Source organism: Camellia sinensis, chromosome 15, assembly GCF_055761805.1.
Source record: "Camellia sinensis isolate YWXY chromosome 15, ASM5576180v1, whole genome shotgun sequence".
Classification (NCBI taxonomy): domain Eukaryota; kingdom Viridiplantae; phylum Streptophyta; class Magnoliopsida; order Ericales; family Theaceae; genus Camellia; species Camellia sinensis.
In genome coordinates, this window is record NC_138975.1 from 127,751,911 (window position 1) to 127,767,411 (window position 15,501).

The 15,501-nt window shown below is 40.5% G+C and overlaps 1 protein-coding gene across 1 annotated transcript; it reads left to right on the forward strand.

Annotated features, from left to right (window-relative positions):
• The first annotated feature begins 10,480 nt into the window (after nt 1-10,480).
• Nucleotides 10,481-14,373, forward strand: LOC114301601 (uncharacterized). Its single transcript, XM_028246558.2, has 2 exons — nt 10,481-12,007; nt 14,067-14,373. The coding sequence occupies exon 1, from the start codon at nt 10,623-10,625 to the stop codon at nt 11,994-11,996; it is 1,374 nt and encodes a 457-aa protein (XP_028102359.2). The 5' UTR covers nt 10,481-10,622; the 3' UTR covers nt 11,997-12,007; nt 14,067-14,373.
• The last annotated feature ends 1,128 nt before the right edge of the window (nt 14,374-15,501 follow it).

Genomic DNA, 15,501 nt, shown 5'->3' on the forward strand with positions numbered 1-15,501 from the left:
TTTCTCAAATCTACCCAACAACACCCAACACATCAAAATGCTAAAATTTAAAGACAGAATCCATAAGGAAGAGTAGGATATCCCTACCTCAAAAGATGGCTCTCAACGGAGAAGACGAAGAAACTCGACGTGCTCCAAAGGTCAATATTTTCGAATCAAAAGATAGCCCTCGACGATCAACCCAACTATTAAAAAGACCAAAGGTAAGGAGAACACCCTAGCTAGATCAAACCCTAGAGAGAATGGAGATTCTAGAGAGAGGAGCTCTCAAAAATGGGTTTTAGAGAAGTAAGAGAGAGAGTGTGGATGTAAAAAGTGATTTAAAATAGCCTAGCTGTCAACTGATATACGACTCTCCCGCTCGAGCGGAGAACACAACGCTCGAGCGTCAAGAACAAAAACTAGGTCCGCTCGAGCGCAAACATTCCCGCTCGAGCGCCAAGACACAAGAATAAAGCACATCCGCTCGAGCGTGAAAACCAGTCCGCTCGAGCGTAGATTTCCCCCTCCCAGAACTTACACCAAAAAGGTACCACCCGCTCGAGCGTTACCAAGCCCGCTCGAGCGCGACCCGCTCGAGCACAAGAAACCAGCTCGAGCGTTGAAAACACTTCTGCAGAAGTTTTGCAGAGGCACGAAATACTAAAATTGTGAAAACCCCGCTCGAGCGCAAGATGACCCGCTTGAGCGGACCATTCAAAAACTGGGCAACAACAATGGGAGCTAAAGCTCTACCAACCTGAAACAACCGAGCCCAACACATTCTAAAACTTAAACAAAAGAGTTTAAAGGTTGACAACACAATAGGTACAACTACCAACTCCACAGAACCGCGTCTGGAAAATAACAGAACAGTAAAGGGATAACCGGGATCGCTATAACCTCCCCCCCTTAAAGAATTTCGTCCCCGAAATTAAGGAAATGCTAAAACACAAGGCCAACTAATCACACAACACCAACACCCGAGTGCTAGGAGAGGAACTATTCTCCCAACAAACCTTCGATTCACTCTTACCAGGGAAGAGACTAACTAGGCACAAAACCTACAACAAAACTAACCCTTCTGAGACAGTTTACCAATAACTGACTAGCGCTTCAAGCTAAGTTACTACTCGACAACCATAATTTCCGGTAAAAGGATAATCAAGGCAAATCTTCTACATCAATATAAGGAAAACATTTTCTTGTTCATGGGACATTTCAAAATAAATCTTGCATTTTCAACACGAAACTCAAAAGTTTTGTAAACATTTTTTTTTTTTTTTTTTTTTACAAATACGGGGTTATCCAAAACACATAACCACCCTCAGTTTATTTGCCAAAAAGATTCATTTGGAATTCCTCAAAGCCCTTGAATTAAATCAATTTCTCAACAACGCCTTTAGATGGCCCAACCACTAGAAAAAATTTTATTTTCCATTTCTTTCCAGAGAAAAACATTATCAACAACCATCACTCACACAGTGATGCCATAACCAACATGAGGCACAACATTCCTATAATGATGGTTAATAGAAATAGCAACAATATTAACAACACATAAGGCATAATAAAATCATGGTTTTTGGCAATTTCATTCTACCTCCATTAACTTAACCAATTTAAGATCATAAACATGGTTCAGAACTTGGCCAACAATTTAGAGATTACAACTCGCCTCAGCAATACCCCCTTAATACACAAGTGACACACATTAGTGCTGTATCAACATCAAACCAAACATCATACATACATAATGTACAGAAGCCAGTCATTCACAATGATCAATCAATACATATACTAGGTGTATTATTCCAACCGTCAGATTCAACGACAAAACATGTTCGATTAGTTTCAGTTTTCCCTAATCAACATACAAAGTCTACAATAAACGAGATTAAACTCAAGGTGACTAATGCCAACCCAAAACCCGATACCGACAAGTCGCCTAATCAACTCATTAAGCTCTACCCCCAGTAATCCACACACTGATGTGCCACTCAAACCATTAACCCCAAACTCGGAGTTCCTTACACAAACCACAAATTTTGGAATCTCAACGGATCTCCTGAAATTGAACCGCATCAACACTGCGTCTAAGGAAATCACTGCCCCCCACCATGACTATCTAACAAGCCTGCTTACTTTCTTGACTGAAGACCGACATGGTCAACCTCAATCACAACAACCCAAACACGAAGGATCACTTTGGTCAACGCCATACTCATTACTTCAGAACACGAACTGCTCTTCCTTCAAAGAATGCTGCCAGCATCCACTCACAACCCAAACCCAACGATTGATAACCAATCACAATACGAACACTACCCCTATACACCCGATGGGGTCACCACGGACTCACTAACTGGCAAGACCCAAAACACGAACCAACATACAGGTACCATTCCCACTAACTCGAGACACAAATCTCACATTCCCTCGAACATTCTCACATAGTCTGGCCAACACCGCGCAACTCTTGAAACCAACACATCTAACACATTCGACTGTACTAGGCAAAACCTCCTTATTTTGCAAGTCCTCTCACTCCCACACCGAGTCCCCCAATAACTCATAGGGTCCACTCGTTACTCTACATCTTACTTGTCACTCATCTCAAGAGTACCCTCAAGACACCCAGTCTCCGTACCACACCACTAGTCAATGATACCGCTAGACAACCACCATGAACCAACCCCGACACTGTCGCATGTTGCTGCCAAGGCTTTCAAAGACGCACTATTCTAAATTCCCAGAGGAGCAAAAGCCCCCAGCTCTCTCATTAATATCCCCAAACCTTTTTCCGCAAAGACCTTACTACGGTGACTCGACTCTCGGTTCACCCCCAAACTACGGGTCATACACCCAATCAGTATTCACGACAGCACCTCCCGACCTAACCAGTGTTAAGGTACAAACCTATCACTTTCGATCAAAGTAAGGAAGTCCAGAAACTTAGGAAGCGTCCATAAGCTACTACTCGAGATATAGCACCAGCTGCTCAAAACGCACCACTCCCGATGTTGACAGTCACCCCCTTGTATAGGGACTAACACTCCCTCTATCGAATGACCAATCATAACACATGCCAATTGGCAACGTTACCTACCACGAAAATACAAGTCTAATCCTAACAAGATTATGCTCTATGCCCTTGTAAAACACCATGTTAATTACATACTATAACTAGTATTAATCTCACACTCCACATCCTCTCGAGGAGTTCCCGCGACAGTAGACTAACATCACTTTCACACGCATAAAATCGATTAGATAACACTAGTGAAATTCGAACACCGGTAAGTATAACTGTTCTCTCCCCCTTGCACTTCTGATTAAGACATGCATCCCTCAGTGATCCTTCTAAATTTGAAAACACGGTTCAACGGCCCTCACTATTCCCAAACCAAAACACACGCACAAGAATGCATTATTATCGAAAATTTTATGGTCTTACAGCAACTTATCACATCAATCAAACTTTAAAGCTACACAATGCTCCAATCCACCCAATCCAAGGAAATTAACAAACCAAGCATATATATATACATATATATATAGATAAACAAACAGTTTAGATGTTTCAACATTCCCAAGACACATTGGTTACACGCTAGAACCCAATGGCCACAAAACGATAATTCACCAGTTACAAAACGGATTAGTCAAAACAAAACCAACCCCTCGCTATTACCACCACTGCCGTCCCTCGCTGGACCGCCAAAATCGGTCATCCCCAAACTCAAGATAACCTATGAGCTTACTAGCCACGGACAGGGACTACTAATGTGCCCCAACTAGCCACATCTGGAACAACTGCGGACTTCCCCAAGTGGGACTTGGGAACTCGACTCTACCGAGGCTCTCGCAATCTGGCCTGCTAGTCCCCCAAAACGATACTGTTCCGGCCCAGTCGAATGAAACTGAGCCTGGCTAGGTTGTAAAATCCCTAAAGAAGCCCCCGGCTAACTACAGAAACGTCGAATGTGACCCAGCTGATTACACATCCAACAAGTAGGCGGTGCCTGAGTATGAGACTGGTTCAGAGTCTGGGCTGATGAAGACCCCAACAACTGCCTCCCCACTAAGCATTTGATCGGTCCAAAACCCGGCTGGTTAGATGATCCTGGTGGTACAACTACTGGTTGAACTGCTAACCCTGCCCCCTTCCTCTGTGGGCAACCTAAAACCTTGTGGCCCAACAGACCACATCTGAAACAAATGACACCCCTTTGTTTACGTTCTCCCGAACCCAAATCCGACACTGGAAGGGTAGTTCTAGCCCGACCTCCCTGCTGCGAGTTTAAACCCCTTTGCCTCTTAAAAGGCCTACCGACACCCTGAGTCACAGGAGTCGCCGAGATGACTTCCTCCCCACTCTGCCCCATTGCTAGCACCGCAACCTCTACATGGGCGGCCGCCTCAACAAGCACCCTATAACTTCTATGCCAAGGCCCCACAGTCCTATCACGGATGTCGCCACGCAACTTACTCTCAAACTCAAAACAACGCAATTCCTCCGTCTCCACCAACTCTGGAGCAAACCTCGACAGGTTAGCAAACCATCTTTCGAACCGCACCAAAGGTGTAGTACCTTGGCGTAATTCCACAAACTGTTTCCGCAACTCTTCCCGAGCGGAAGGAAGGAAATCGCAACTTCCTTGCCTAGGCATCCTAGTAACAGTAACAGAGACACGTTAGCACACTCATACATGTGCCGAAGCCAAACACTCACGTCCTAATACGTGGACAACTGTAATTCACTCCACGTATGCACCTAAACACATAAGCATTTACGAATTTCATTTCTGGATAATGATAGTCCCGAGGCGTTACTAGAGTTCCGGTCAGAAACAGCATTGATCAAGTGCCTTTCCAACAGGACTCCCAGAAACCCAAGGATCCAATCAACATCCTAGAAACTAAATCCCATACCCAAATAATCACATAAACATGTTATCAATTAAACACGTAGCATATGACACTACATCTAAGTCTCTATCAAGCGAGACAAACCCATTGTGATCCTAATCACTTCCCACGTACCCAAAGTATTCGAACCTGGTACGCTCTGATACCAAGTTGTAACGCCCTCAAAATAATAACATTAAACCCATCAAAATGATCATACATTTATATACAAAAGATCCACATTTTTCAATTCATCAGAGTATTTCATTACAAAAGTATTACATGTTAACAACAAAAGCAAATGCCCTACGGGCTTACAGCTTTCCAAGTTAACACTTGGGTACAAAAGAGAGTACTAACTCAATTACACATTAAGCCCTTGGCTTGAATTACATGTAGTACATCAAAAAGAAATAAGACAACAAAAGTATGTTCGCCTCTAGCCTCCCAAGCTATGTCCTCAGAGGTGGCATGCTACCTGAACTTGAAAATGATGTTCCCATATAGGGTGAGCCACAGCCCAGCAGAGATATACTAAACTAACTATAAACAATGCCTAAAAGATTAGCAACTGATAGACGGTCGATACTTACACTTCTATTCACATCTTATTACAATTCCATGACAGCCAAGTCTATGTTACAATTCACTTTCCATTTCTTATTTAACTTTGAGTTTGAAAACAAGGCTCAGTGCTCTGGCCAAAACATTTTGATGAGATTATAGTTCACCACTAGGACACTTTCAAAGTTCACGGTGGATACACATTTTGATGTTGTATCAATAACACATAAACTACTTCCATACTTCACAAACGATGATGATATGCATGTTAGTGCTATATCCAATCAAATAAACTTTTCAATAGATAAGCATATGAGCTATATCACTACTACAACAGATAAGCGATGAGCTACATCAATACTACAACAGATAAGCATATGAGTTGTATCAACACTTCAATGACAAGCATATGAGCTATATCAGCACTTCAATGACAAGCATATGAGCTGTATCAACACTTCAATGGGAGAGCATATGAGCTACAACCCTGGGTCCATCCCCCATCTTCCCATAACCATTAACCATTAACCGGTTTAGAGGTACATTCCCCATCTTCCCCTAAACCGTGGAGTACATCCCCTATCTCCTCCCATACACAAGTAATGCATATAAACACAGAATCACATACGCAATCAACCAATACATAAAGTTAATGTATTCTATCAACTGTCTACACATAATGCATATAAACACATTGGTCATATACACAATCAATCAATACATAAAGTTAATGTATTCTACCATCCGTCATACTCTATGACACGCCCGATTGATTTGTTTTAGTTTGCCTAATCATCATACATTGTCTACAACAATCAACACTACCCTCTACCGGTAGCCCCAAGCAATTATTTCCAAACAGGAAATAAATGCACACATGGATAATATATCAACATTCCAATTAGGTGAGCAATGAATGATTTAACTACACCCTTTAGTCCCATACATTCCCAATTTCAACATTTCCACTTCGATTCCTCATTTCCTTTAAGCAATTATATACATTAATTAATTAAACAATTTGGGCAAATTACCTCAATTAACAAAACAACTCCAAGGTTTCATTTTCACCTACGATCCATCATCCAACTCATTTTCTTTTATGCCAAACTTGCATATAGGTCCATTCCAAACAAAATCCCAACTTTTGTAAAATTACACAAAAGACCCGAACTTTCTCAAATCTACCCAACAACACCCAACACATCAAAATGCTAAAATTTAAAAACAGAATCCATAAGGAAGAGTAGGATATCCCTACCTCAAAAGATGGCTCTCAACGAAGAAGACGAAGAAACTCGACGTGCTCCAAAGCTCAATATTTTCGAATCAAAAGATAGCCCTTGACGATCAACCCAACTATTAAAAAGACCAAAGGTAAGGAGAACACCCTAGCTAGATCAAACCCTAGAGAGAAGGGAGATTCTAGAGAGAGGAGCTCTCAAAAATGGGTTTTAGAGAAGTAAGAGAGAGAGTGTGGATGTAAAAAGTGATTTAAAATAGCCTAGCTGTCAACTGATACACGACTCTCCTGCTTGAGCGGAGAACACAACGCTCGAGCGTCAAGAACAAAAACTAGGTCCGCTCGAGCGCAAACATTCCCGCTTGAGCGCCAAGACACAAGAATAAAGTACATCCGCTCGAGCGTGAAAACCAGTCCGCTCAAGCGTAGATTTCCCCCTCCCAGAACTTACACCAAAAAGGTACCACCCGCTCGAGCGTTACCAAGCCCGCTCAAGCGCGACCCGCTCGAGCACAAGAAACCAGCTCGAGCGTTGAAAACACTTCTGCAGAAGTTTTGCAGAGGCACGAAATACTGAAACTGTGAAAACCCCGCTCGAGCGGACCATTCAAAAACTGGGCAACAACAATGGGAGCTAAAGCTCTACCAACCTGAAACAACCGAGCCCAACACATTCTAAAACTTAAACAAAAGAGTTTAAAGGTTGACAACATAATAGGTACAACTACCAACTCCACAGAACCGCGTCCGGAAAATAACAGAACAGTAAAGGGATAACCGGGATCGCTATAACGCCGCCTCCAGTCGGTTCAGTATATCTACCACTACTGGGGGGGATAGACAACCTCAGCCCCGTCCGCAATGCTTCTTCGCACAACGAGAACTCTGCCGACCGCGTATCTGACGCCCTCTCCTTAGATGTGGGCACCCTCAAACCTATCTCTGCTGGAATTTGGTACTTTCTTCGTACCTCTTTTAACTCCTCCGCCATAAATGTGGACCTGTCGGCCTTGGTGTGCTAGTGGTCTGGCTCCACTTGGCTAATTAGCCTAGCAACAGCGATCATCGTCGTCGGACGGGCCCACACCACTCGCCCCGCTCCCCTCTCCTCCCTTTGCTCCACCCAATACTATTTCGCCAGCTCCACTGTGCCGTCGTCCTCTAAAGAGTCTAGTCCCATGGTTAGCACTTCGTCTCGAGCCATCTCTCTTATGTGTCTGCGTATAGCTTCAGACGCTGGCACGAGGAAGTTCGCAAAGTGTTGTAGAGGTGTATTACTGGAAACAAATGAGCTTACTTCTGGGACGTGTTGGTTTTTTGCAAAAAGGTAGGTAAAGCGAATAACCCCAAACGCCCACAGTTTGCCTATATTCCAAGGGTCAAGATTAAATTTCACCAGTTTGAAATTTTTCATTTTTTTTTTCCAAACCGGCCTTTTCAACGTCCTATATTACCCTATCCCTTTGTTTCTTATTAAGCGCATTGCCTCCCCTACCATAGGATTTCACCACGTGTATGACCATGATCCACTGCCCCCTTCTCCTACCCCGTCTATTCCACTTCACATCACCACGTACCCCGCCGCTCCTCGAGCCCCACGCACCGCCACTCCACCTTCTTCTCTGGTCACCCTTCGCAGTCGGCCCTCCTATCAGTCGGCCTTCTCACTCGGTCACCTTTCGCGGTCGGCCCTCCTCTTAATCGATTTTCTCACTTGATCACCCTTTGCGGTCGGCCCTCCCTCGGCTGGTCGCCTCGCTCGTTCACCCTCTGTGTTTGGCCCTCCTCGCGGTCAGTCACCTCACTCGGTCATCATTCGCGTTCGGCCCACCTCCCGATCAGTTTTCTCTCTGTCAATCTCTCACAACCCCCTGACCTCTCACGACTTAAAAAAGCGTCACCTTCCTTATTCCCTTCGTTGGACTGAAGCTGCACTTAGGAATGGGGAACTACTGACATAAGCGGGTCTATAGGAGCTTTTGGCCCACCACTTAAAGCCCAACACATAATTTAAACACTAAAACCCAATGTTGCATCAAGGACCAACGACACCTAAACACGTGCCAAGAGAAGAACCATCCACATCAGCAGACAAAGATCCTACAGAGTTATTGCATCACACATCAGCCATTAATAAGTCCTGCAGCATTTATTACGATAACCCCTTCACGTCGGAACAGAACAGCCTCACCACGAACAAGGCAAGTTAGAACATAGACTTTCGGCCAACATGACAGCTCGGAGTGGATAAGGAAATGATGAACAAAAGATATAAGTAGGTTTCAACGGCAAGGAAAAGGTTAAGTTCTCTATCACCATTCCATCTCTACCATTTATCACTCTCACTTCTCTAACTTGCTCGTAGGAGGGTTCGTTGGGGGACTCTCTGTTCCTCGTTGAACTCTTGTGCAAGTTTCTCTGTGGGCATTATCAATCGGACAACAGTTTGAGAAGCGTGGATCGACCCGACTTGTTCCTTCTGGAGCTCGCAGCACCATCAGTTACAAACAACATAAATTAATAAATTACATACCTTTCCAACCATGTGAACATCATGTGACAAATTTTGCAGAGGCTGTCTTGTAAGCAAAATGAGGTCATTCTTTGAACAGCTTCTACATCCTGCAGGAACATCGTCATTGTGGACACAACGAACAATATGAAAATCATCAATTCTCTTAACTAACAACACAGATAGACTGCCACAACTCATCTCTTCTAAAGAAGTAATCTCCAGAAAGGAACTATGCAACTGTGCTTTAAACTCTTCTAATACCAATGGTCGAAAAATGTCCACATATTGGTCAAGTGATTGAAAAGACACAAGGATTTCTTTTAATTTGCTAACAGTTTGATTCCTTTACTTGCAGATGCTAATCCCATTGTTGCAAAGTAATCTATCTCTATGCTGTGCAGTGCTATGGGAGGGGAAATTTCAATCCCTTAACTGGCCAACCGGTTAACTGGTCAACTGGCCAGACATCCCTAGTATTTTGATGCAAGCTACAGTGCAACTATTGAAGCACCTCATATCAAATTGAAAAAATTGCCTCTTTTTTTTTTCCTTAGGTTTGATAATAAAAAAAAATGGTTCACCGTTGAAGATGCTCTAACACAGAATTCTCAACTCATATTGATTCTCATAACAAACTCACTGCTTTTCCAACAATTATTAATAGTAAAATACACTATTTTTAGGACTAATATGTCCATAAAAATCTCACTTAATACTTGTTGGATAATAACTCCAACTAACAGGACCAAGTGATAATTTTGCCAAAAAAATAAAACATATTATATTAAGGAGACAACTCCTCTCCAGTTATGGACTGAGCGGTGCTATTAAAGCTCGTGAAACCCACTACGGATTCTATTTCGTTGATCTAAATCATTCATTTTGTTGAGGCATTGTATATTTTATCCACACAAAAAGAAAAAAAAATTAGGTCTATTTTTTGGTGACAAATACAACAAATTAAATATGTTACGATTATCAGATTAATTTAATTTTTTTGTGTGAATAAAAATACACAAAATATTTAACAAAATAAACTGTTCAAATTATCGAAATAAAACTTATAGTGAACCGCACCGACCCAAAGAGCACCTCCAATCTTGATTATGGACCGTAGGGATCCACCTTGTATTAATATGACAAAAATAAGGCCTCTTTCAAATAAAGGGTCTGATGCAATGGGCTTAATGGCCATGCATTTGGGCCAGCTCTGCAAACAGTCCATTATTATTACATAAACATTCAAGCACCCAAACATAAATAGGCAAAGTGGTAATTTCACCCATAAGTAGTCCCTTCCTGATAAACGCAAAACGAAAGTGCTCTCTCTCTCTCTCTCTCTTTCACCAAACCCAACAACAACAAATTCACACCAAAAAAGCTTTTCTTTTTCATATTCTCTCCTCCTCAATGGCGGAGGTTTCCTACCTTCACCTCCGCGAAGACGACGACGAAGACGACCGCGACGACGTCGTTGTGTCCTTCGACTCCGTCCCTTACTGGTCCCACGACTTCGACTCCTTCGATGTCTTCTCTTCAGATCCCGATTTCCCACCCTCCGATCTCTCCCTCTCTCTCTCCCCCCAAATCTCCTCCGTCCGTCTTCGCCGCCGCCACCGGGACCGAATCGACAATCTTTCCGAACCTGATTCAATCACCGATGTAGATCTCTTCGACCGCGAGAACCAGGTAAACTTCGTCATGGACTTGTTCCATCAACGCGTCGAGCAATCCTCGATAGTAGGAAACGCCGATTTGTTGTCTTCTGATTCGAATTTCGGAGTTATTGAAGGGAATGATGAAATGGGTTCGAGTCATTTGGAGCTGGATCTAGGGTTAGGGTTAGGGTTTTGTATGGACCAGCATGGTTTGGGTGGTGATGATGGTGGTGGTGGTGATGATGATCATAATTGTGGTTTTATGGTTGCTGATTGCGGCGACGAGTTCTTTGTGTCGAAAAGGGGGTCTGTGACTGAGTCCGGTGAGTCGTCTACAGGAGAAAAATTCGGTGGCGGTTCGAGGGTTGTTGGGATTGATTCGGATTCGAATTCGGAGGAGGATGAGAATGAAGTTATGGGGATTAATTTGAATGCAGAGGAGGATGATTGTGGGTTTGATATTGGTTGTGATGACGATACAAGTATTCGGCTTTGTTGGGATTCGTTTGGATTGGAGGATCATAGGGATGGTGATGAAGATTTTGAGTGGGAAGAAGTGGATGGTAGGGTAGATGAGAGAGAAGTGTTGAGCATGTTTTTCGATGCCGATGTGGATGAGGAGTTGGACGCATCGATTTCAACTGCAATTCCATCACAAGAAGAATTGGGTGTGGAGAGGAGGGTAGCTACAATGAGGAATTTGGAGTGGGAAGTCTTGTTGGATATTCACAATTTGGATACAAATGTGGATCTTGAACATGGCGGTGAACATTATTTGAGCGATCACGATGAGTACACTAATACAGCAGAGTATGAAATGTTGTTTGGGCAATTTGCAGAGAATGAAAATGCCTTGGTGGGAAGGCCACCTGCTTCAAAAACAGTTGTTGAAAATCTTCCATTGGTGGTTGTGGACGATGACAATGGACTTTGTGCGGTTTGTAAGGATGAGATAAAGATTGGGGAACTAGGAAACCAGCTACCTTGTTCACACCTTTACCATGGGGATTGCATTGTGCCGTGGTTGGGCATTCGGAATACCTGCCCTGTTTGTCGTTATGAATTGCCAACAGATGATCCTGCTTATGAGCGGAGGAGGACCCAGAGAGCTGGTCATGTTGATTGAAGTATCCTAAGGTCAGATTTAATCTTGAAGTTTTTCTTGAGCATTAGGTTGTATCCACTGTAGATAATGATGTTGGATAGAGTCCATTTCTATCTTTGAGGATGATTATGTTCTTAATTATTTTGATTGTGATTTATTGAGATTATATATGAATGTTTTGTTGCTCAGTGGTGCTACATGCACTAACTAACTAGTGTACCAATACTAGTAATGACATTGTTATTGACCCACTCATTATATAAATTACAAATATCAAAAATCTTTTAAATTATGTCACATCATCAATTGGTACACTAGTTGGTACACTAATTAGTGAATATAGAATTATTCTTTGTGGCTAGGGTGTATATTGCAATTTTCCATATAATTCATTATTGAGTTATAGTTGGCAAAGTAAATGGTGCGATTGGCCAACTTAGAGAGAGAAACAGTTTATTGGCAAAGAGGAAGGGAAAGGATTTCTGATTTGGGTTTTTCCCATTTAAACATGTATAGTTCATGGGTCAATCCATTTTATATGCCAAATAATCTTTATAGGGGAAAAAATAGGAAATATGGTTAGATGAATCAATAGTAACTGCAATATTGTGTTAAGTCAATAACAGTCTTCTAACGGTACGAGCTAAACTCAGAGGCTAATCTAAAACTCAAGAGAGAACATGTAATATTTTCAAAACTAATGTGCTAGCTGTAATTAGCTCAATAGCCAGGCGAGATCAGTGTAATTTACCCTATAAATTACTATTAACTTCCACCCTTTAGTTCTTCTCATGTCCCAATCACTAACCAACATAAACAAAGAGTAATCACAATTTTTTGTCAAGTCATTAGCAGCCTTCTAACAGCATGGGATAAATTGTTATTTGAATGTAAAACTTGAGGAGGATGGTGTAATATTATTAATTAATGAGCTAGCTGTAATCAGCTCAATAGTTAATATTTACTCCCACCCTACAGTTCTTGGATGAGAGTCATTAGACTCTCGTGCCTCAATCACTTAACCATATTATATGTTCCGTGCTGCATCTGAAGATCCTATTTGTGTCACAACCCGATCCTTGTAATTTTATGCTGCGGTGACTCGAAATCATTACAGTTGTTTATACTTTGGTGTGTTTAAGCTGAGGATTGTTGGCTCTCTCTTTTGGTGGTTGGATTTCTCAGAGCCCCTTCCCTTGCAACCTGGTTGCTGTCTTTTGAAATTGGTGCATTGCAATCAATCTGTCCTCGAAGGATTTCCTTTACTGGAATTCCCCCCATTGTTCTCTGTTGCCTCTTTTTATCTCTCGATTGTATTAGAATTTGTGCATTATGAAATTAATCTTTGTAGCGGAAATCTTACCTCTACTATTTATTTAACTAAGGTCTTCTTAACTGTTCTTCCGTTAGATTTCTTCGCTCAAATATATATATATATATATACATATATTAATTAAAAAAGAAAGAAGTCCAAAATACAAAGATTAAAGGATGGAAATTGAATGGCTTTGACTATTATTTGCCTGAATCAAACCTAACTAGTAAAACTATAAATTCTATTATTGTTACCATTTTAAAGTAGATAAGTTGAGTTCTTTATTGAGTTACAGAGATTTATTTATTTATTGTTTTGATGCAATTAAAATATGTTTTTTGGTTGGATAAAGTGCACTGGTTTCCCCCAAGGTTACTAATAATTGACAATTCGTGGACCTCCCCCAGCTTTCTAAATTGACAGTAGCCTTTTCGGTTAGACGACGTTAATGGATCTTAGTTATTTTATTTCTGCTTTAACCCTTCAGTTGAGCGGACATCCATTGCAAAGGTGACTAAAAGCTCCAACAAAGCTCACCCTGCTACCATGATCAACAACTCTATATAACGTAGACTTATAAATATTAATTTCTCTTCCATTTTAAAAATTATGATGTCTTGTATTTTTCTATTATCTCTGAATGAAATATATATATATATATGTATGAGATAATAATATATAAAATTATATATTTTGCATATTTCTCGTACATGTGTTTAGTATTTTGAAAATTGATATGTTGATTTTTTCTTGTGTCGCTTGTACCTGTCTCACAGTATGTGTATGTGAGAGATCGAGGAATTGATCAAAGAGAGAGGAGGGGATATCAAAGAGGGGGTGTGAGGGACATTGATTGTGCGATGGCAGTGGCATGAGAGGGACAGTGGTTTTGTGATGGCAATGGTGAGTGAAGGACAATGGCGGTGGCCTGAGTCTGATGACTGCTTGGGATAGGCCTTTTTTTAATTGTGGAAGTTTGGAAGATGAGATAGGTTGTCTCTTGTAATTTGTAGCGAAGTTTGCTTTTTGATAATCTTCTCTATGTTGGCACTTGAGTTAAATTATAACGACAGTTGACAACAACTCTGTCCAGTGAGCTAGAATTCTTTCTCGTGAGTTAAGAACAAACAATTATTCCCTTCATAGACTTTCTTCCATGAAAAATATTCCTCAACCCTGAAATCAATAGATTCAGGACGGCTGGTTGGTCTAAAGAAAGCATGGTAATCAAAATGCATGATTGTTGGTTGGACAACCAATTCGGAAATAACTTCCACTACCCATAAAAGAAAAAATCCAAAGTAACTTTTTTCTTTTGTAGTGACAACCATAATGTTCCCACCACTACCCATAAAAGAAAAAATCCAAAGTAACACTTTTTTTTTGTAGTGACAACCACAATGTTTTTTTTTTTTTTGGGTAAATTTCAAACGCACCCATGAGGTATGTTCCAGTGATTTTAGAAATTACATGTTTCTTTGAAATTTTTAATTTCGTAAGAGATGATATTTTTTATTAATAAATTATTAAATTAATGAATAGTTTTTAATGATGTCAAAAATTTATTTTAATTAATAATTTAAATAATTTTATTATTGTACAAGAGTGTAGTTTGAATTTTTTTAAAATTAATTTTGTTAAATAAAAAATTAGAGTAAGGAAATATTTATAATTTTTCAAATCACAAGGGAGTAATTTATATTTTAAATAAATTTTAGAGGGTATTTGTAATTTTTTATTTTTTGTTTTAAAAAATAATAATAATAATAATAATTTCCTGTTCAAGTTGGATAAAGTGGTGGATTGAACCTATAGATTTTTGCATTGAAACTGTAATGACTTTTATAATGACATTGGATCGGGGTGTTTGAGAATTGAATTTTTTAATAATTTTTTTGATTCTTTTTTTCTAGAAGGACGTGTAGATAGGAAAAACAATTTGATAATTCATAATGATTTTTTTGGCTTTTTAACTATTTAACACATTTTCAAAAAGGGGTAAATCTTTTAATTTTTATTTATTTTTTATATTTTTTTAGGTTTTCCTTTGACCATTTCATTAAAAGCTTTATGCTTGTAGGTAAGTATAGGGATGTAAGAAAAATTGAAAAAATTGATTAAACCAATTGACTCAAATCGAATCGGTCACATTTGATCGTTATTTTAATATGAATCGGTCTGTTAGGTATTGAAATTTTTTTTTTCGATTTT

What these genes read in the sequence shown, in the direction of transcription:
- LOC114301601 (XM_028246558.2), top strand. Translation starts at nt 10,623, where the DNA reads ATGGCGGAGGTTTCCTACCTTCACCTCCGCGAAGACGACGACGAAGAC.